The 20,037-nt window shown below is 45.2% G+C and overlaps 1 protein-coding gene across 1 annotated transcript in view; it reads right to left on the bottom strand.

Annotated features, from left to right (window-relative positions):
* Nucleotides 1-3,371: 3,371 nt before the first annotated feature.
* Nucleotides 3,372-20,037, bottom strand: part of LOC134936034 (histidine N-acetyltransferase-like) — a 28,611-nt gene continuing 11,945 nt past the window's right edge. The window contains exons 2-4 of the mRNA XM_063930936.1: nt 7,819-8,163; nt 4,181-4,405; nt 3,372-3,984 (exon numbers count right to left, since the gene is read on the bottom strand). Of these exons, the coding sequence (XP_063787006.1) occupies nt 3,433-3,984; nt 4,181-4,405; nt 7,819-8,016 (975 nt within the window). The 5' untranslated portion in view covers nt 8,017-8,163 and the 3' untranslated portion in view covers nt 3,372-3,432. The remainder of the gene's footprint in view (nt 3,985-4,180; nt 4,406-7,818; nt 8,164-20,037) is intronic.

The following is a 20,037-nucleotide window of genomic DNA, read 5'->3' as shown; positions in this document are numbered from 1 at the left end:
CGTCACCTTAAACTGTAATGGAAGATCTAGAAACGCCAAGTCTATTGTTTCGTGCCACTGGCTTCCACGGTGCGGTCTACGGAGAGCATAATTATGTGTACATAGGAAGCCATATAGCACAGGATGACTATAAAAAGGTTAAAACAGCGTTCCTAGGTACCGTAAGGTGCAAAACAAAACCACCCCCTCTGAGCTCCCATCACCAGACCAGAGCCCCCAGGCACTGTACTCTAGAACAGTTTTCTCCTACATCTATAGTATTACCTGCCCACTTCAAAATGGCCGCCAAAATGGGCGTGAGCAAAAGGGCTAATAGAAAGCTGCAGTCTGCATGCAGGCGGTTTCTTAGTGGTGTGCGTGGTCACACTGCGCTACGTAGCTTCTCACAGCAGCGGAACCCCAGGGAAAATGGTGGTGGTGGAGCAGCCCCCCCTGGGGTTCCAGGGAAGGAGGCAGAGGGTTGGATGATTTCTTTTAAGGGTTATAATAGGTGAGAGAGTAGAAATGAGTAAAAAAACAAATAGGAAACATACAATAATAATGCAACAACAGCGACGCGTTTCACTCTCTGTCTCAGAGATACTCCTACTTGCAGTCATCGTGCTGTAGCACTGATAGTATGCTTAATATCTGCCCCATGGCAGGGTTATAAGGGTTATAATAGGTAAGAGAGTAGAAATGAGCAAAAAAACAAATAGGAAACATACAATAATAATAATACAACAGCGACGCATTTCGCTCTCTGTCGCAGAGATACTGTTACTTGCAGTCATCGTGCTGTAGCACTGACAGTATGCTTCATATCTGCCCCATGGCAGGTTCGGGAGCTCGGACAGAGTGAGCCTGTCATGCAGTCTGATGACCTCCTTGTCAGCGGCAGTAGTATGCAAATAAGACGCAGCGATTGTCTGTCATTCAATCAGATAACTGGGGAAAGCTGTTAGTACATAGACAGAAGGACAGTAAGAGCATTAGTGTCATTTTCATGTACCGGCAGGAATATTGGGGCTGTTTCTGAGTCAGACGCATCTTCCATGTGGACACGGCAGCCTGCATGCTAATTTATGCTAATGAGAGTATCCACCTGTTTATTCCGGCCCGCCCACTGGTGTTCTGTTAGTCATGCTTAGTATTGGCACGTGCGCCCATACTGGCTTCAAAAGATGTGCCTGAGACAGGAGCCCCGTCTCCATCCACACGCTGTGGACCAGTCGGTGTATACCCCAAATAACACTCCCCTGACGCTCTCACGGGACAGATCAGTTTCGCGTGATCACATGGCGGCCGCCCAGCTGGCACCCCCCAAAAAAAGTCCAATTCAAGTGCTATCAATCCGTCGGCACTCGCAGGCCCCGTCCACATGCGAACGCATGGGAAGGTGGCGATCGCTTTCTAGGGTGTGCAGATGTCTCGTCTCCACTTGCATCTGACTCAGAATCAGACCCATTGTTTATATGTCAGATTAACCGGACAGTTTTAGGACCCAGCTGGTCAAAAATCACTGCGCACATGGCACGATGACTGCTAATCCCGATCTGTATAAGATCTAGAATGTTCCGTCGTGTCGTGGAACTAATGCAAAATGTGGTTCATCAGTTGGGAGGTGGCTGCCCAAATACAGTACTCTTATTACACCACTGGATAACTACAGTTTGGCCACACGTGCGACCTCTGGTCAATTTGTCCACATCGGCCCGTAAAGAGAACTGACCATGACAGGAAGACTCTGAATAATCCGTAGTGCTGCAGTGTACAGAAGTCAATGCAGCGGGCATACTGCCAGAGGCACATTGACTTCCATTCATAGCAGCAAAGAATATGGATTATTTCATGTAAAATCCGCAATCACGCTCCAGTTATCCTGTCAGTGGGACCCTTGCAGGACATATGAGATGTACTAAGCAGTGAAAAAAGTGGAGAAGTGAGCCAGTGGAGAAGTTGCCCATGGCAACCAATCAGCTGCTCTGTCTAATTTTATAGTATGCAAATTATAAATGTTACTTCACTGCTGATTGGTTCACTGCTTAGTACATAAATTACTTAGGTGACATCAGTAACAGCCAATGGTCACTATAGGTATATGCCATGGGATACCCTACTGTCGCTGTGATTATAGTGCTTGTGGCGTTCTGCCCTCCCCAATGGTAAAACGCTGACATGGTCACTGAGGGTCTATAGGGCCCCTATTGTGGACATTACATGTTAATAACATATTTCATTTTTAAACCTCTTAGTATATCAGAGGGCACCCTAAGTGCAAACACGGTGGCAGCACCCATTCTCTGGGATGAACCAATAGTCAGGCGCCATTTTGGTACCTCAGCGGCATCACTGAGCCTGAGTGACTCCATAGGCTGGTGTATTGGTCTAGGCCACAAAATGGACGCCGCCCCGGTGCGTCTAGTCAGCAGGCACACTTTAATGTGGGTATGTGCAGTGCAAATCTATGCATACTTATTTCTCATATACAGCTAAATATTACACCTAGCTATCTGCATATACACTAGAAAATGCTTATGTGTATGTATCTATACACAGTACAATACATTACCCTTACCCTCTATCTGTAAAAAGTACAATAAATATATATATAAATATATTTTGTCACACAAACTCCCTTCCCACCCTTATTACTCTTCACACGCCCTTTATCTCTGATATATATATACGGTATATGTGTGTGTGTGCGTGTGTGTGTGTGTATATATATACATACGTATACATATGTATGTGTATATATATATATATATATATATATATACACATATATATGTATATATATATACTGTATAAATATGTATATATACACCTACATAAACATATATATATATACACACACACATATATATATATATATATATATATATATAAACACACATTTCCTCACACATATAGTGCAATCTTAACAACAGAGCAGGATGGGAAAAGCCTCTTTGTTGTGTGTGTGTATACAGTATATACTATATATATATATATATATATATATATATACATACATACATACATACACCCACCCATATATTCCTTTGCACTATAATGCATCGCCTAGCTTCCCGTATGCCATACAGGTTACTAGACGTGACATAGGATTAGTTCTGGTGGGAGTGGTGGGTAGACATATAGCTGGGGGCGGTAAGCTTGTTAGGTGAGGTGTATGTTTAATGAGCGGGCCCAGCTACAGATAGTGGTTAGTACACAAGGGCATTTCCTGCCCTCATTGTGCATATGGGGCTATGAGGTCTATATACTAAGCCTTGGATGGAGATAAAGTGGGCGGAGATAAAGTACCAGCCAATCAGCTCCTGTCATTTTTCAAATCCAGTCTGAGACATGAACATTAGGAGCTGATTGGCTGGTACTTTATCTCCGTCCACTTTATCTCCATCCAAGGCTTAGTAAATAGTCCCCTATATGAGGTGCCCCATAGTCCCTCTATATATCGGACTCTAGTAGATATTGCTCTGTATAGCCTTTTTCCAGCTGCAAACCCAATGTGGAGGTGCAAAACTCAGCCATAGGCCTCCACATACTAGGGGGCAGGAAGAGCTGACATTTTACATCCCCCGGCAGTAAGTGGACATGAGCAGCCAAATGGGAAAGTAATTGCTCTTGAGCCCCTCGCAACCCAGAACCAAAGACATCAATGTTGAGGTAAAAGCAGAGAGGCCCAGCTGGGACAGGAAACGGTGGGGTGCAGAGAGAAGCCACCCGTGGCCGGACTCTATCATCCGCCATCCAGCGAATGGACTTGCGGCGCACCAGGTCATAGTTGTCAGGCAGGGCCTGGAACGGTTGCCAGTCCTGGATGAGAGTTTGGTTGGGCAGAAGATCCTTCAGCAGGCCTCCCCGCTCCAGGAAGACTCCGCGGACTTCATCAGGAGACAGGAGGATGGGTGGAGGTGGGCGAGATGGCCCAGGGGGCAGTGAGATGGAAGATAAACGAGAGGAAAGGTCAGGTGCATTAAAACGGACAAGCAGTATGCCCTGTGTAAGGAAATTAAAGAAAACAGTGTAAGACGGAGGAGAGATGTTGATATGGACAAAAGGGCAAAAGAGAAAAGGGCAGAGAGAAAGAGAAAAATTCTGTTAAACATTTACTTTTCACACATTTATCACAGTAATTATAAATACGGCATGTCCTACCCAAACACTGCCGCCATCTACTCTCACCCCACCATACCTGCTTTGCGAGGACTCTATATTTGTTGAGCTCCTTGGCGGTCAACTTGTCATCTCTTGTCAACCTCATTACTCCCACACTTGGGTATCGGTGTTTCACCAGTTGGCAACAGAACCTTTGGAGAACTCCAGCAACGCCTCTGCCTCGCTCCCATGGTGCCACACGGAGCCCCTCCAGAAGAGCGGTCTCCCCTCCGTCCACCACAAACATAGAGAGCAGGCCAATCTGAGATTGAAGATAAAACATTAGGGGTTCCATGCTCAGAACCTGCCTAGGCTTTCTTCCTCTATCCCTCCAACACAGTATAGTCCACCTCTGTCCACCTCTGACCTACCCAGAGGGGAGGTATCATTTTACTAGGAGTTAGCGACAACACTCAGGGGTGCATTTAGGAGAGGGATGTGGGGTTGGACCTTATTACTCCATAATATTTTCTGATGGAGTAAATAGCTTGTGGGAACCACACAGTTAGGGGTAAATTTACTAAGATGGGACTTCTAATTCAGATGAGATGTTGGTGGTCATTCCGAGTTGATCGCTCGCTAGCTGTTTTTAGCAGCCTTGCAAACGCTATGCCGCCTCCCACTGGGAGTGTATTGTAGCTTAGCAGAAGTGCGAACGAAAGGATCGCAGAGCACCTACAAAATAATTTTGTGCAGTTTCAGAGTAGCTTCAGACCTACTCAGCGCTTGCGATCACTTCAGAGTATTCAGTTCCTGTTTTGACGTCACAAACACGCCATGCGTTCACCCAGCCACGCCTGCGTTTTTCCTGGCACGCCTGCTTTCTTTTGAACACTCCCTGAAAACGGTCAGATAACACCCAGAAACGCCCTCTTCCTGTCAATCACTCTGCGGCCAGCAGTGCGACAGAAAAGCTTCGCTAGACCTTGTGTAAAACTGCATCGGCCGTTGTGAAAGTACGTCGCGCGTGCGCATTGCGCCGCATATGCATACGCAGAAGTGCCGTTTTTTTGCTTCTTCGCTGCGCAGCGAACATTTTCTGCTAGCGAACAACTCGGAATGACCACCGTTGCCCATAGCAGCCAATCAGATTGCAGGTAATATCATCTAGAAGGTACTAGATGCATGAGAAGTGGAATCTGATTGGTTGCTACAACATACCATCTTAAATAGAACTCCCATCTTAGTAAATGTATCCCTAAGTGTTGTCATCAAGAAGTTGTAACCATTTATAGCCTAATAATAATCATCTTCATGGGAAACTGCCTATTTTTGCATTAACTTTGGCTCTAGTGTATTGTTCTTATGTTTTGGCTCAAGTGCATAGTTTTACTTGTATTTTGTCTGTGGTATTTTTCCATTCCTTGGGGTGAGGGGGGGGGGAATCTTTAAAGTGAAGCACTGATTGGGTAACTATAACACTAACACTGTATTTTTTATTTTTTTACATATTAAATAGTTATGAGAGGAGATTACTATTGATTTTGGGCAGGTGTATTCATTTACTAAGTACTGTATTAATTAAGGTGATCAAGAATTAAGATGTATTTAGAGAAAGGAGGTTTCTATTAATGTACGTTTTTAATTTTGACATTAATGTACAGTTTTGTTTTTGACTCATTATTAATATTTTTATTTAGCACGTTATATTACATTTACATTCACTGTCAGGGTCAGACTGGCCCATAGGATAACAGGGAAAATCCCCAGTGGGCCCACCCTGCCTGAAGGCCCACCCCCTCCTCTAGGGATCAGGTTCCAGACTGTGCACTTGCATTATACATTATACATATATGTTACTTTATGCTGCTATGGTGTATTTTATACAGTACATTGTTGTTATTAATCTGGTACATTATTACTCATGCACTAGTAGAATTTACTATATATATATTTATCAAGGGTCCCAGACTATGCACTCTCTAATTGTTAGCCAAGCGTCTATGAGGCCTGGCCACACTCCTAAGAATAGGCCCTACCACCAGGTCTGCCATCAGAAATTGTGGGGCTCAGGACTGACAAAATAGGCAGGGCCCCCCTTCCATTTATTCCACCGCAGCCATCACATATAAGTGGAACCATGCAGACCTGCAGGAACAATTCACAGCGGGCTGATGTACAGGGAAGGCTGGCTTTTAAGAAGGAGTCAGAGTAGGGCCCCCCTCCTCTGTCCGGGCCTGGGACGCCAGTCCTGGCAGTCCCCCCTGATGGTGGCCCTGTATACCACTGCATTCCCCTTACACCCGACACTGTGCTTTTCTAATTCTATCAGTATTATGGCAAGTTGTTGTTATTGTTGTTTTTTTGCTTTGTTCCAAAAGCATTTGACCAACCCCATTTGCACCTGATTGTAAGGATGTACTGTCACTAATTCCTAGTGAAGCGATAGACTGCCTTTCTTATATCCATTAATACTTGCACGACTCCACCACACAAGTTGGCTGCTTCCACTATACGAAGAGTGCACTTTCAGCTCACTGTATGTTGGTTAGCATTACCGTGCACAGCCTCTGGCGAGCTTTCAAAAATTGTTCTACTTATCCTTTTGCCAAATGTTGACCTAGGGAGAAAATTAATCATAATTGTTTTATTTTCCGCGTTGTGACATCGTCCGCCTTCTCGAGGAAGAGGGACAAATTATACTGATCACACAGTCACATTTTGTGTTATTACTAGTCTTTTGTAGTGTACGTGCATAGCAAATCTGAGCTTCCTTCGCATACAGAAGCACAGCATGTTATATGCAAATGCAGGGTCTCTATGGGAAGTCAGCCCACAGTCTGTATTATTCTCGCAGCACCCGCCGCTTCCCTTCCATCCATTCCCCGGATGACTTTATTCTTATGTCATATCTCCACAGCCTCGCTAATTACAATGGGTCCCCACATTTGCACATAGCACACTGTATTCCCGGCATACCAAATGAGACAGGTACACAGCCTCTATATTATGTTACCCAACAGTAAATGAAAAGTAAATAAAGCAAAATTAAGTCAAAATTAAATTAATTCGTAAAATTAAGTAAATCAGGTTAAATATTAACTATAACACAAATATTCTACGTCACATAAATATCTGGATTCTACGAATTAAATACTCAATAATACAATATATCATTATATCTCTCTCAAGTCATAAATCCATTAGGACAATGCTGTGCTGATCTCTTGAGAGGATAGTAATCAAATTCCGGGAATCTTACAATGATTAGAATGAAAAGTAAAGGACTTAATCCAATAGAGGTTCTGGAGAGAGACATGGCAGCTACTGTCTGATCATTAAGGTAAGTGTCCGCATTCAGACGCCACACAATGTTCTCGGAGGTGACTCAGAAAGATAATGGATGGTGAGAAACATGCTAAGGAGGGATGTCATAGTGTTAAGCTGACCCCAAACATTCCAAATTGATCAATCATATTAAATCTGGGTGGAGTGTTATCGTATAATGATGACCATACAACTGTTCAACATTGTGCTCTCAATGGTTGGTTTGAAACAATTCATATTTATGGTCAGCTTTAGAGATAGAATGTAGTGAAAGTAATGATATTTGAACCAAGTGATCACAGGACTATGTAGGATGGTTAAGAGGACCATGAAAGACAGAAGAGAAAGCTCAATGGATCATAGAAGACATGAGACTGTAAGTGTCTGCCAATCATTAAATTTTCTTACAACATCTCCTCCCTTCTTGGCTAGAACCACCATCCTGTCCTTCTCGTTGACCCAGCTGTGGTATCGACTTGGAAGATAATCCAGCCCTCCGTAGATGCCGTGAGACATGGACACAACTTCTTCAAACTCCTTCTCCGTGGCCAAGACAAATTCCAAATCCCCATCTTGGGGGGCACCAGGTATCGCCTCAAGCTTCATGTGGTGGGGCTACTGGAGCCGTTAAAGCCCAGAGACAAAGAGAGAGGGAGCCACGGAAGCAAAAAAGGAGTTCACGGGGAAAGGCGAGCCGCAGGATCGGAAGGTGCCAAAGGACCTTGAGACGCCTGGATAGATGTCGTAGGAGATCTATGGTAGAAAAAAAAGTATGACATGACTTAAAGAGAGATAACAGATGGAGGAAACAGTTTAAATCAAATTATGTGTCTACTCCTTATTTATCATTTTCTGAGTTTGGAATTCTTTTGTGATGTTGGGTAGAACACAACCGGTTGTGAGAAAAGTGGGCAGTTTAGGAGTTGCATATGTTGACATTGCCACTTTTCCTGATGGTATCATCATTTTTACTGATGCCGAACAGAAATCGCTTGTAGAGGGTGACCTCATATTTAATTTCGAAACAATTTGCAAATATTGATTAATATGTTTGCCCCTATATAATTATAGAATAATAAACAATACAGTAATGCCTCCTGCATTATCTTCAGGCTATCTGTTTTTGTAGTGTTTGCAGAAGAAACGGGCGGAAACACACATTTCTAATGCCTCTATTACAACCATAAAACATATGTTGCAAACAACGTAAGACCAGTTCACAGGTAAGTTAGTAAAATGTGTCTCTCAGTCATAATATATTCTGGGGGCGGTCATCTTGGACTGAACCAATATTCATGAAAGTATGGCCTATCAATTTAATGAGGCATGGTGTCCAGAATTTCATAAGCAATATTCTCAAGAACATTGGTTCAGTCCAAAAACATTGGTCCGTTCCACTGGGCAGTCAGCTACTAACATTACACTTATAGTAAGAATATAGTAGATGTGTCCAATGTGGAACGCGAGGGGATGATGTAGACGATGAGAACATTTCAACACAACATTGTGAATACTTTCTTGGGATGTATCAGGAGATGCAGAGAAGAGGAAAAGTGAAGATGGTGTCTTATCATCAGTTGACCATGAGTAATGCAGGACACTTAAGCACAGTAAAGGGGGGTACTCACGGAGCGATATTCTAAGCAATCTGACTAGATTGCTTAGAATATAAGGCTGATCGCTCCGTGTGTACCCCCTACAGCGATAGCGATGCGCAGCCCCGCGCATCGCTATCGCTGCTTCCAGATTGGCCTGCCGTGCAGGCCAATCTAGCGGGTCGCTCACTTCACCCGCTGGGTGAAGTGAGCGCCCCCCCCCGTCTCCCCCCGCACGCTCAGCACAGATCGCGCTGTGCTGAGCGGCGGGAGAGATGTGTGCTGAGCGGTTCGCTCAGCACACATCTCTCCCCGCATCGGCCCGCCTATATGGGCCTTTACAATGTTTGATTGATAAAACGCGTGGTAGTTCTAAGCAAATATCACTAGCAAACATCTTGCCTAGGGTAGTCAGCATGTGAAGTGAGTTCATTGATATAAAGGAGGTAATTCAGACCTGATCGTAGCAGCAACACCTTGTGTAGTGCAGGTGGGGCAGATGTAACATGTGCAGAGAGAGTTAGATTTGGGTGGGTTATTTTGTTTCTGTGCAGGGTAAATACTGCCTGCTTTATTTTTACATTGCAATTTAGATTTCAGTTTGAACACACCCCACCCAAATCTAACTCTCTCTGCACATGTTACATCTGCCCCACCTGCACTGCACATGGTTTTGCCCATCTGCCAACACATTTGCTGCTGCGATCAGGTCTGAATTAGGCCCAAAATGCTTATACTGCCCTTCCCACATGTGAACTAGGGGGTAAATTATGCTTACATTAGTGAGGGTACAATGGTACTGTAATACTGTCTCTGGGCAAATATGGAAAATCCTTGCATGACAGCATTGGGGTGCATGATGATGAACCAGGATCCTGATGGGGTGCAATTTCTCACTGAAGAGGGCAGAAGTAGTGTTTGCAAAGTGCTTGACAGCTAACTCTCAATCCATGTTTTGTTCAAACACAGTTAAAGGTAATGCAATTAGATGATAGGATATGATTATCATTAAAAGGAAAAACTCAACTCTATTAATGCATAAAAGGGCATCTTTTTATAGGTGACTTGGCTGGTGGGGGGGGCAAAAATGTAGTGTCAGGAAGGGGTGGAGGTGTGGGGTGGAAAAGAGTTTGTGAGGGAACAGGTGAAACCGGTTGGAGGGAAGTGTTCTGCAGAGTGATATAGTGCAACATTTGCGCGAAAACCCTATCCACCAATCAGATCCTTGTGTGCTGCACATGCAATGTTAGCAAGGGAGCCGTACTGTTTCTAACGAAGGTTGCGCTTTAAGGGCAATGCAATGTTTCCTGACTTATTATCCATCCCATAGCCGCCATGTTTTCTCAAGCACCAAAATGTCAATCAGAAATTCAGACTCTATTCAGCGTTTATATATGAGGTGTGCAGAGAATTTATTAAAACGTCCAGTTCTTTATTCTAAAATGTCACGCACGCAGTTGATCATTTTCCCCTCGCTGTCTTCTAAATAACCGAACACATTATTTTGGGCACCAAAAAGGAGCTATTAAAAAAATGCGATTGAGCCGGCACAGCGGCCCTGTCTACAGGGAGGAACCGCACTGTCCGTACTGTCTCCACGTATGATCCCTGACAGCCATCATGTATCTCCTTCTTAATCCACATGGGTCTGTTACGTGGGTGTGGTATGTTAGATAGAATAGACTTATGTCAACAGTGTCTAGGTCGACCACTATTGGTCGACAGTAAGTAGGTCAAATGGATTCTAGGTCGACATGGACTCTAGGCCGACACCTACTAGGTCGACATGAAAAAAGGTTGACATGAATTTAAAAAAAAATTGGTGTCGTCTTTGTAGAGTGATGGGGAACCCCAATTAGTACACTGTTCCCAATTGTAGTCCACGTGGATCATAATGTATGAAAAAGTTCAAAAAATGGAAGAAAATGTGAAAAACTCATGTCGACCTTTTGTCGTGTCGACCTAGTACATGTCGACTTAGAGTCCCTGTCGACCTAGAAACCATGTTGACCTACTTACTGTCGACCAATAGTGGTCGACCTAGACACTGTCCACCTAAGTCTTGTCGACCTAGAGACCGGATCCCCTATTACGTAAGCAGTCTCTGGAGACAGTGTTCCAGCTAGCATTTGATCACAGTGACACACAGTCTATACTGCAGTATGGGGGCAACCCAGATACGGTCCCTCCTGACCTGAAGGAGAAAACGTTAATTGAAACAAGCTAAACAAATACAGTAAATGAATAAATAAACATAGCAAGAAATCTCATGCAAAATAACCATTTCCCGAACTCCTCTGTGACAGAAGGAATGAGTGATCAGGGAAATAAGAGACAGGAGGAATGACTGAATGAGGGATGAGTGATGAAAGGATTGACACAGAGGATAAGTGACTGAGATGAGTGACAGAAGAAGTGACACAGGGAGTAGTGACTGAGATGAGTAACGGAAGGAATGAGTGAGTGATAAAGGAATAAGTGATAGAGGGATGAGTGAGGGAAGGAACGAGTGACAGAGGGATGAGTGAGGGAAGGAATAAGTGATAGAAGGATGAGTGACAGAAGGAATGGGTGATAGAGGGATGAGTGAGGGAAGGAATGAGTAATAAAGGGATGAGTGAGGGAAGGAATGAGTGATAGAGGGATGAGTGATGGAAGAAATGAGTGATAGAGGGATGAGTGAGGGAAGAAATGAGTGACAGAGGGATGCGTGATGGAAGAGATGAGTGATAGAGGGATGAGTGACAGAAGGAATGAGTGATAGAGGGATGAGTGACGGAAGGAATGAGTGATAGAGGGATGAGTGACGGAAGGAATGAGTGACAGAGGGATGCGTGATGGAAGGAGTGAGTGATAGAGGAATGAATGATGGAAGGAATGAGTGATAGAGGGATGAGTGATAAAAGGAATGAGTGATAGAGGGATGAGTGACAGAAGGAATGAGTGATAGATAGATGAATGAGTGATGGAAGGAATGAGTGATAAAAGGATGAGTGATGGAAGGAAGGAATGAGTGATAGATGAATGAGTGAGTGAAAGAGGGATGAGTGAGGGAAGGAATGAGTGATAGAGGGATGAGTGAGGGAAGGAATGAATGATAGAGGGATGAGTGATGGAAGGAATGAGTGATAGAGGGATGCGTGAGGGAAGGAATGAGTAATAGAGGGATGAGTGATGGAAGGAATGAATGATAGAGGGATGAGTGATGGAAGGAATGAGTGACTGAGGGAAGGAGTGAGTGATAGAGGAATGAGTGAGGGAAGGTGTGAGTGATAGAGAGATGAGTGATGGAAGGAATGAGCGACAGAGGGATGAGTGAGGGAAGGAATGAGTGACAGAGGGATGAGTGACAGAAGGAATGAGTTATACAGGGATGAGTGACAGAAGGAATGAGTGACCGAAGGAATGAGTGATAGAGGGATGAGTGATGGAAGGAATGAGTGATAGAGGGATGAGTGATGGAAGGAATGAGTGATAGAGGGATGAGTGATGGAAGGAATGAGTGATAGAGGGATGCGTGATGGATGGAATGAGTGATAGAGGGATGAGTGAGGGAAAAATTACTGATAGAGGGATGAGTGATGGATGGAATGAGTGATAGAGGGATGAGTGAGGGAAGAGATGAGTGATAGAGGGATGAGTGAGGGAAAATTACTTATAGAGGGATGAGTGATGGATGGAATGAGTGATAGAGGGATGAGTGAGGGAAGAGATGAGTGATAGAGGGATGAGTGATAAAAGGAATGAGTGATAGAGGGATGAGTGACAGAAGGAATGAGTGATAGATAGATGAATGAGTGATGGAAGGAATGAGTGATAAAAGGATGAGTGATGGAAGGAAGGAATGAGTGATAGATGAATGAGTGAGTGAAAGAGGGATGAGTGAGGGAAGGAATGAGTGATAGAGGGATGAGTGAGGGAAGGAATGAATGATAGAGGGATGAGTGATGGAAGGAATGAGTGATAGAGGGATGCGTGAGGGAAGGAATGAGTGATAGAGGGATGAGTGATGGAAGGAATGAATGATAGAGGGATGAGTGATGGAAGGAATGAGTGACTGAGGGAAGGAGTGAGTGATAGAGGAATGAGTGAGGGAAGGTGTGAGTGATAGAGAGATGAGTGATTGAAGGAATGAGCGACAGAGGGATGAGTGAGGGAAGGAATGAGTGACAGAGGGATGAGTGACAGAAGGAATGAGTTATACAGGGATGAGTGACAGAAGGAATGAGTGACCGAAGGAATGAGTGATAGAGGGATGAGTGATGGAAGGAATGAGTGATAGAGGGATGAGTGATGGAAGGAATGAGTGATAGAGGGATGAGTGATGGAAGGAATGAGTGATAGAGGGATGCGTGATGGATGGAATGAGTGATAGAGGGATGAGTGACCGAAGGAATGAGTGATAGAGGGATAAGTGAGGGAAAAATTACTGATAGAGGGATGAGTGATGGATGGAATGAGTGATAGAGGGATGAGTGAGGGAAGAGATGAGTGATAGAGGGATGAGTGAGGGAAAATTACTTATAGAGGGATGAGTGATGGATGGAATGAGTGATAGAGGGATGAGTGAGGGAAGAGATGAGTGATAGAGGGATAAGTGACAGAATGAATGAGTGATAGAGGGATGAGTGAGGGAAGGAATGAGTGACAGAGGGATGAGTGACAGAGGGATGAGTGAGGGAAGGAATGAGTGATAGAGGGATGAATGACAGAAGGAATGAGTGATAGATGAGTGATGGAAGGAATGAGTGATAGAGGGATGAGTGATGGAAGGAATGAGTGATAGAGGGATGAGTGAGGGAATGAATGAGTGATAGAGGGATGAGTGAGGGAAGGAATGAGTGATAGAGGGATGAGTGATAGAAGGAATGAGTGATAGAGGGATGCGTGATAGATGGAATGAGTGATAGAGGGATGAGTGACCGAAGGAATGAGTGATAGGGGGATGAGTGAGGGAAGGAATGAGTGATAGAGGGATGAGTGAGGGAAAAATTACTGATAGAGGGATGAGTGATGGATGGAATGAGTGATAGAGGGATGAGTGAGGAAAGAGATGAGTGATAGAGGGATAAGTGACAGAATGAGTGAGGGAAGGAATGAGTGACAGAGGGATGAGTGAGGGAAGGAATGAGTGACAGAGGGATGAGTGAGGGAAGGAATGAGTGATAGAAGGATGAATGACAGAAGGAATGAGTGATAGATGAGTGATGGAAGTGATGGAGTGATGGAAGGAATGAGTGATAGAGGGATGAGTGATGGAAGGAATGAGTGATAGAGGGATGAGTGATGGAAGGAATGAGTGATAGAGGGATGAGTGATAGAGGGATGAGTGAGGGAATTAATGAGTGATAGAGGGATGAGTGAGGGAAGGAATTAGTGACAGAGGGATGAGTGATGGAAGGAATGAGTGATAGAGGGATGAGTGAGGAAAGATATGAGTGATAGAGGGATAAGTGACAGAATGAGTGAGGGAAGGAATGAGTGACAGAGGGATGAGTGAGGGAAGGAATGAGTGAGGGAAGGAATGAGTGATAGAAGAAGGAATGAGTGATAGATGAGTGATGGAAGTGATGGAGTGATGGAAGGAATGAGTGATAGAGGGATGAGTGATAGAAGGAATTAGTGATAGAGGGATGAGTGATGGAAGGAATGAGTGATAGAGGGATGAGTGATAGAGGGATGAGTGAGGGAATGAATGAGTGATAGAGGGATGAGTGAGGGAAGGAATGAGTGACAGAGGGATGAGTGATGGAAGGAATGAATGATAGAGGGATGAGACTGAGTGATGGAAGGAATGAGGGATAGAGGGATGAGACTGAATGATGGAAGGAATGAGTGATAGAGGGATGAGACTGAATGATGGAAGGAATGAGTGATAGAGGGATGAGACTGAGTGATGGAAGGAATGAGTGATAGAGGGATGAGACTGAATGATGGAAGGAATGAGTGATAGAGGGATGAGACTAAGTGATGGAAGGAATGAGTGATAGAAGGACGAATGACAGAAGGAATGAGTGATAGATGAGTGATGGAAGTGATGGAGTGATGGAAGGAATGAGTGATAGAGGGATGAGTGATGGAAGGAATGAGTGATAGAGGGATGAGTGATGGAAGGAATGAGTGATAGAGGGATGAGTGATAGAGGGATGAGTGAGGGAATTAATGAGTGATAGAGGGATGAGTGAGGGAAGGAATTAGTGACAGAGGGATGAGTGATGGAAGGAATGAGTGATAGAGGGATGAGTGAGGAAAGATATGAGTGATAGAGGGATAAGTGACAGAATGAGTGAGGGAAGGAATGAGTGACAGAGGGATGAGTGAGGGAAGGAATGAGTGAGGGAAGGAATGAGTGATAGAAGAAGGAATGAGTGATAGATGAGTGATGGAAGTGATGGAGTGATGGAAGGAATGAGTGATAGAGGGATGAGTGATAGAAGGAATTAGTGATAGAGGGATGAGTGATGGAAGGAATGAGTGATAGAGGGATGAGTGATAGAGGGATGAGTGAGGGAATGAATGAGTGATAGAGGGATGAGTGAGGGAAGGAATGAGTGACAGAGGGATGAGTGATGGAAGGAATGAATGATAGAGGGATGAGACTGAGTGATGGAAGGAATGAGGGATAGAGGGATGAGACTGAATGATGGAAGGAATGAGTGATAGAGGGATGAGACTGAATGATGGAAGGAATGAGTGATAGAGGGATGAGACTGAGTGATGGAAGGAATGAGTGATAGAGGGATGAGACTGAATGATGGAAGGAATGAGTGATAGAGGGATGAGACTAAGTGATGGAAGGAATGAGTGATAGAAGGACGAATGACAGAAGGAATGAGTGATAGATGAGTGATGGAAGTGATGGAGTGATGGAAGGAATGAATGATAGAGGGATGAGTGATGGAAGGAATGAGTGATAGAGGGATGAGTGATGGAAGGAATGAGTGATAGAGGGATGAGTGATAGAGGGATGAGTGAGGGAATGAATGAGTGATAGAGGGATGAGTGAGGGAAGGAATGAGTGACAGAGGGATGAGTGATGGAAGGAATGAGTGATAGAGGGATGAGACTGAGTGATGGAAGGAATGAGGGATAGAGGGGTGAGACTGAATGATGGAAGGAATGAGTGATAGAGGGATGAGACTGAATGATGGAAGGAATGAGTGATAGAGGGATGAGACTGAGTGATGGAAGGAATGAGTGATAGAGGGATGAGACTGAATGATGGAAGGAATGAGTGATAGAGGGATGAGACTGAGTGATGGAAGGAATGAGTGAGGGAAGGCATGAGTGATAGAGGGATGAGTGAGGGAAGGCATGAGTGATAGAGGGATGAGACTGAGTGATGGAAGGGATGAGTGACAGAGGGATGAGTGAGGGAAGGAATGAGTGATAGAGGGATGAGTGAGGGAAGGCATGAGTGATAATAAGATTTTAAACCTACCGGTAAATCTATTTCTCCTAGTCCGTAGAGGATGCTGGGGACTCCGTAAGGACCATGGGGTATAGACGGGCTCCGCAGGAGATAGGGCACCTAAAAAGAACTTTGACTATGGGTGTTCACTAGCTCCTCCCTCTATGCCCCTCCTCCAGACCTCAGTTAGAGAACTGTGCCCAGAGGAGATGGACAATACAAGGCAGGATTTAGCAATCCAAGGGCAAGATTCATACCAGCCCACACCAATCATACCATGTAACCTGGAACATACATAACCAGTTAACAGTATGAACAAACGACAGTAACGGTCCAAGACCTATTCCAACTGCAACATAACCCTTATGTAAGCAACAACTATATACAAGTCTTGCAGAGTTTCCGCACTGGGACGGGCGCCCAGCATCCTCTACGGACTAGGAGAAATAGATTTACCGGTAGGTTTAAAATCTTATTTTCTCTTACGTCCTAGAGGATGCTGGGGACTCCGTAAGGACCATGGGGTTTATACCAAAGCATCCAATCGGGCGGGAGAGTGCGTATGACTCTGCAGCACCGACTGAGCAAACGCTAGGTCCTCATCGGCCAGGGTATCAAACCTGTAGAATTTAGCAAAAGTGTTTGACCCCGACCAAGTCGCCGCTCGGCAAAGCTGTAATGCCGAGACGCCTCGGGCAGCCGCCCAAGAAGAGCCCACCTTCCTAGTGGAATGGGCTTTAACCGAATTTGGTACCGGCAATCCAGCCGTAGAATGAGCCTGCTGAATCGTATTACAGATCCAGCGAGCAATAGTCTGCTTCGAAGCAGGTGCGCCAATCTTATTAGCAGCATACAGGACAAACAGAGCCTCTGTTTTCCTAATTTTAGCCGTTCTGGCTACATAAATCTTTAAGGCCCTGACTACATCCAGGGATCTGGAATCCTCTAGGTCACTTGTAGCCACAGGCACCACAATAGGTTGATTCATATGGAACGAAGAAACCACTTTAGGCAAAAATTGCAGACGTGTCCTCAATTCAGCTCGATCCACAAGAAAAATCAAGTAGGGGCTCTTGTATGACAAGGCCGCCAATTCAGACACTCGCCTTGCTGATGCCAAGGCCAACAGCATGACCACCTTCCAGGTAAGAAATTTCAACTCAACCGTGTTAAGCGGTTCAAAGCAGTGTGATTTTAGGAACTGCAACACCACGTTCAGGTCCCATGGTGCCACTGGAGGCACAAAAGGGGGCTGGATATGCAGCACTCCCTTTACAAACGTCTGGACTTCTGGAAGAGAAGCCAATTCCTTCTGAAAGAAAATCGAGAGGGCCGAAATCTGTACCTTAACAGAGCCAAATTTCAGGCCCATATCCACTCCTGTCTGTAGGAAGTGGAGAAAACGACCCAGATGAAAATCTTCCGTAGGTGCATTCTTGGTCTCACACCAAGACACATACTTTCGCCAGATACGGTGATAATGCTTAACCGTCACCTCCTTCCTAGCCTTTATTAAAGTAGGGATGACCTCTTCCGGAATCCCCTTTTCTCTAACGTCCTAAGTGGATGCTGGGGACTCCGTCAGGACCATGGGGAATAGCGGCTCCGCAGGAGACAGGGCACAAAAATAAAGCTTTAGGATCAGGTGGTGTGTACTGGCTCCTCCCCCTATGACCCTCCTCCAAGCCTCAGTTAGGTTTTTGTGCCCGTCCGAGCAGGGTGCAATCTAGGTGGCTCTCCTAAAGAGCTGCTTAGAAAAAGTTTTTTAGGTTTTTTATTTTCAGTGAGTCCTGCTGGCAACAGGCTCACTGCAATGAGGGACTTAGGGGAGAAGAAGTGAACTCACCTGCGTGCAGGATGGATTGGCTTCTTAGGCTACTGGACACCATTAGCTCCAGAGGGAGTCGGAACACAGGTCTCACCCTGGGGTTCGTCCCGGAGCTGCGCCGCCGACCCCCCTTACAGATGCTGAAGATTGAAGGTCCGGAAACAGGCGGCAGAAGGCTCTTCAGTCTTCATGAAGGTAGCGCACAGCACTGCAGCTGTGCGCCATTGTTGTCACACACTTCACACCAGACGGTCACGGAGGGTGCAGGGCGCTGCTGGGGGCGCCCTGGGCAGCAATATATAATACCTTTTATGGCAAAAGAATACATCACATATAGCCATTGAGGCTATATGTATGTATTTAACCCATGCCAAATGTCTAAAACTCCGGGAGGAAAGCCCGCCGGAATAGGGGGCGGGGCTTATTCTCCTCAGCACACAGCGCCATTTTCCTGCTCAGCTCCGCTGTGAGGAAGGCTCCCAGGACTCTCCCCTGCACTGCAATACAGAAACAGGGTAAAACAGAGAGGGGGGGCATATTTTGGCGATATTTTTATATATTTAAGCGGCTATAAGGAACAACACTTATATAGGGTTGTTCCCATATATATTATAGCGCTTGGGTGTGTGCTGGCAAACTCTCCCTCTGTCTCCCCAAGGGGCTAGTGGGGTCCTGTCTTCGATAAGAGCATTCCCTGTGTGTCTGCTGTGTGTCGGTACGTGTGTGTCGACATGTATGAGGACGATGTTGGCGTGGAGGCAGAGCAATTGCCGATAATGGTGATGTCACCCCCCAGGGAGTCGACACCGGAATGGATGGCTTTGTTTATGGAATTACGTGATAATGTCAGCACATTACAAAAATCAGTTGACGACATGAGACGGCCGGCAAACCAGTTAGTACCTGCCCAGGCGTCTCAGACACCGTCAGGGGCTGTAAAGCGCCCTTTACCTCAGTCGGTCGACACAGACCCAGACACAGACACTGAATCTAGTGTCGACGGTGATGAAACAAACGTATTTTCAAGTAGGGCCACACGTTATATGATCACGGCAATGAAGGAGGCTTTGCATATCTCTGATACTACAAGTACCACAAAAAGGGGTATTATGTGGGGGGTGAAAAAACTACCTGTAGTTTTTCCTGAATCAGAGGAATTAAATGATGTATGTGATGAAGCGTGGGTTAACCCAGATAGAAAAATGCTAATTTCAAAAAAGTTATTAGCATTATACCCTTTCCCGCCAGAGGTTAGGGCGCGCTGGGAAACACCCCCTAGGGTGGATAAGGCGCTCACACGCTTATCAAAACAAGTGGCGTTACCGTCTCCTGATACGGCCGCCCTCAAGGATCCAGCAGATAGGAGGCTGGAAACTACCTTAAAAAGTATATACACACATACTGGTGTTATACTGCGACCAGCCATCGCCTCAGCCTGGATGTGCAGTGCTGGGGTGGTCTGGTCGGATTCCCTGACTGAAAATATTGATACCCTGGATAGGGACAGTATTTTATTGACTATAGAGCAATTAAAGGATGCTTTCCTTTATATGCGAGATGCGCAGAGAGATATTTGCACTCTGGCATCGAGAGTAAATGCGATGTCCATATCTGCCAGAAGGAGTTTATGGACGCGACAGTGGTCAGGTGATGCGGATTCCAAACGACATATGGAAGTATTGCCGTATAAAGGGGAGGAATTATTTGGCGTCGGTCTATCGGATCTGGTGGCTACGGCAACTGCTGGAAAATCCACTTTTTTACCTCAGACCCCCTCCCAACAGAAAAAGACA

This window comes from Pseudophryne corroboree, chromosome 6 (genome assembly GCF_028390025.1).
Source record: "Pseudophryne corroboree isolate aPseCor3 chromosome 6, aPseCor3.hap2, whole genome shotgun sequence".
NCBI lineage: Eukaryota > Metazoa > Chordata > Amphibia > Anura > Myobatrachidae > Pseudophryne > Pseudophryne corroboree.
The sequence above is the reverse complement of the archived record's forward strand: the minus strand, read 5'-3'. Positions and strand labels throughout refer to the sequence as shown.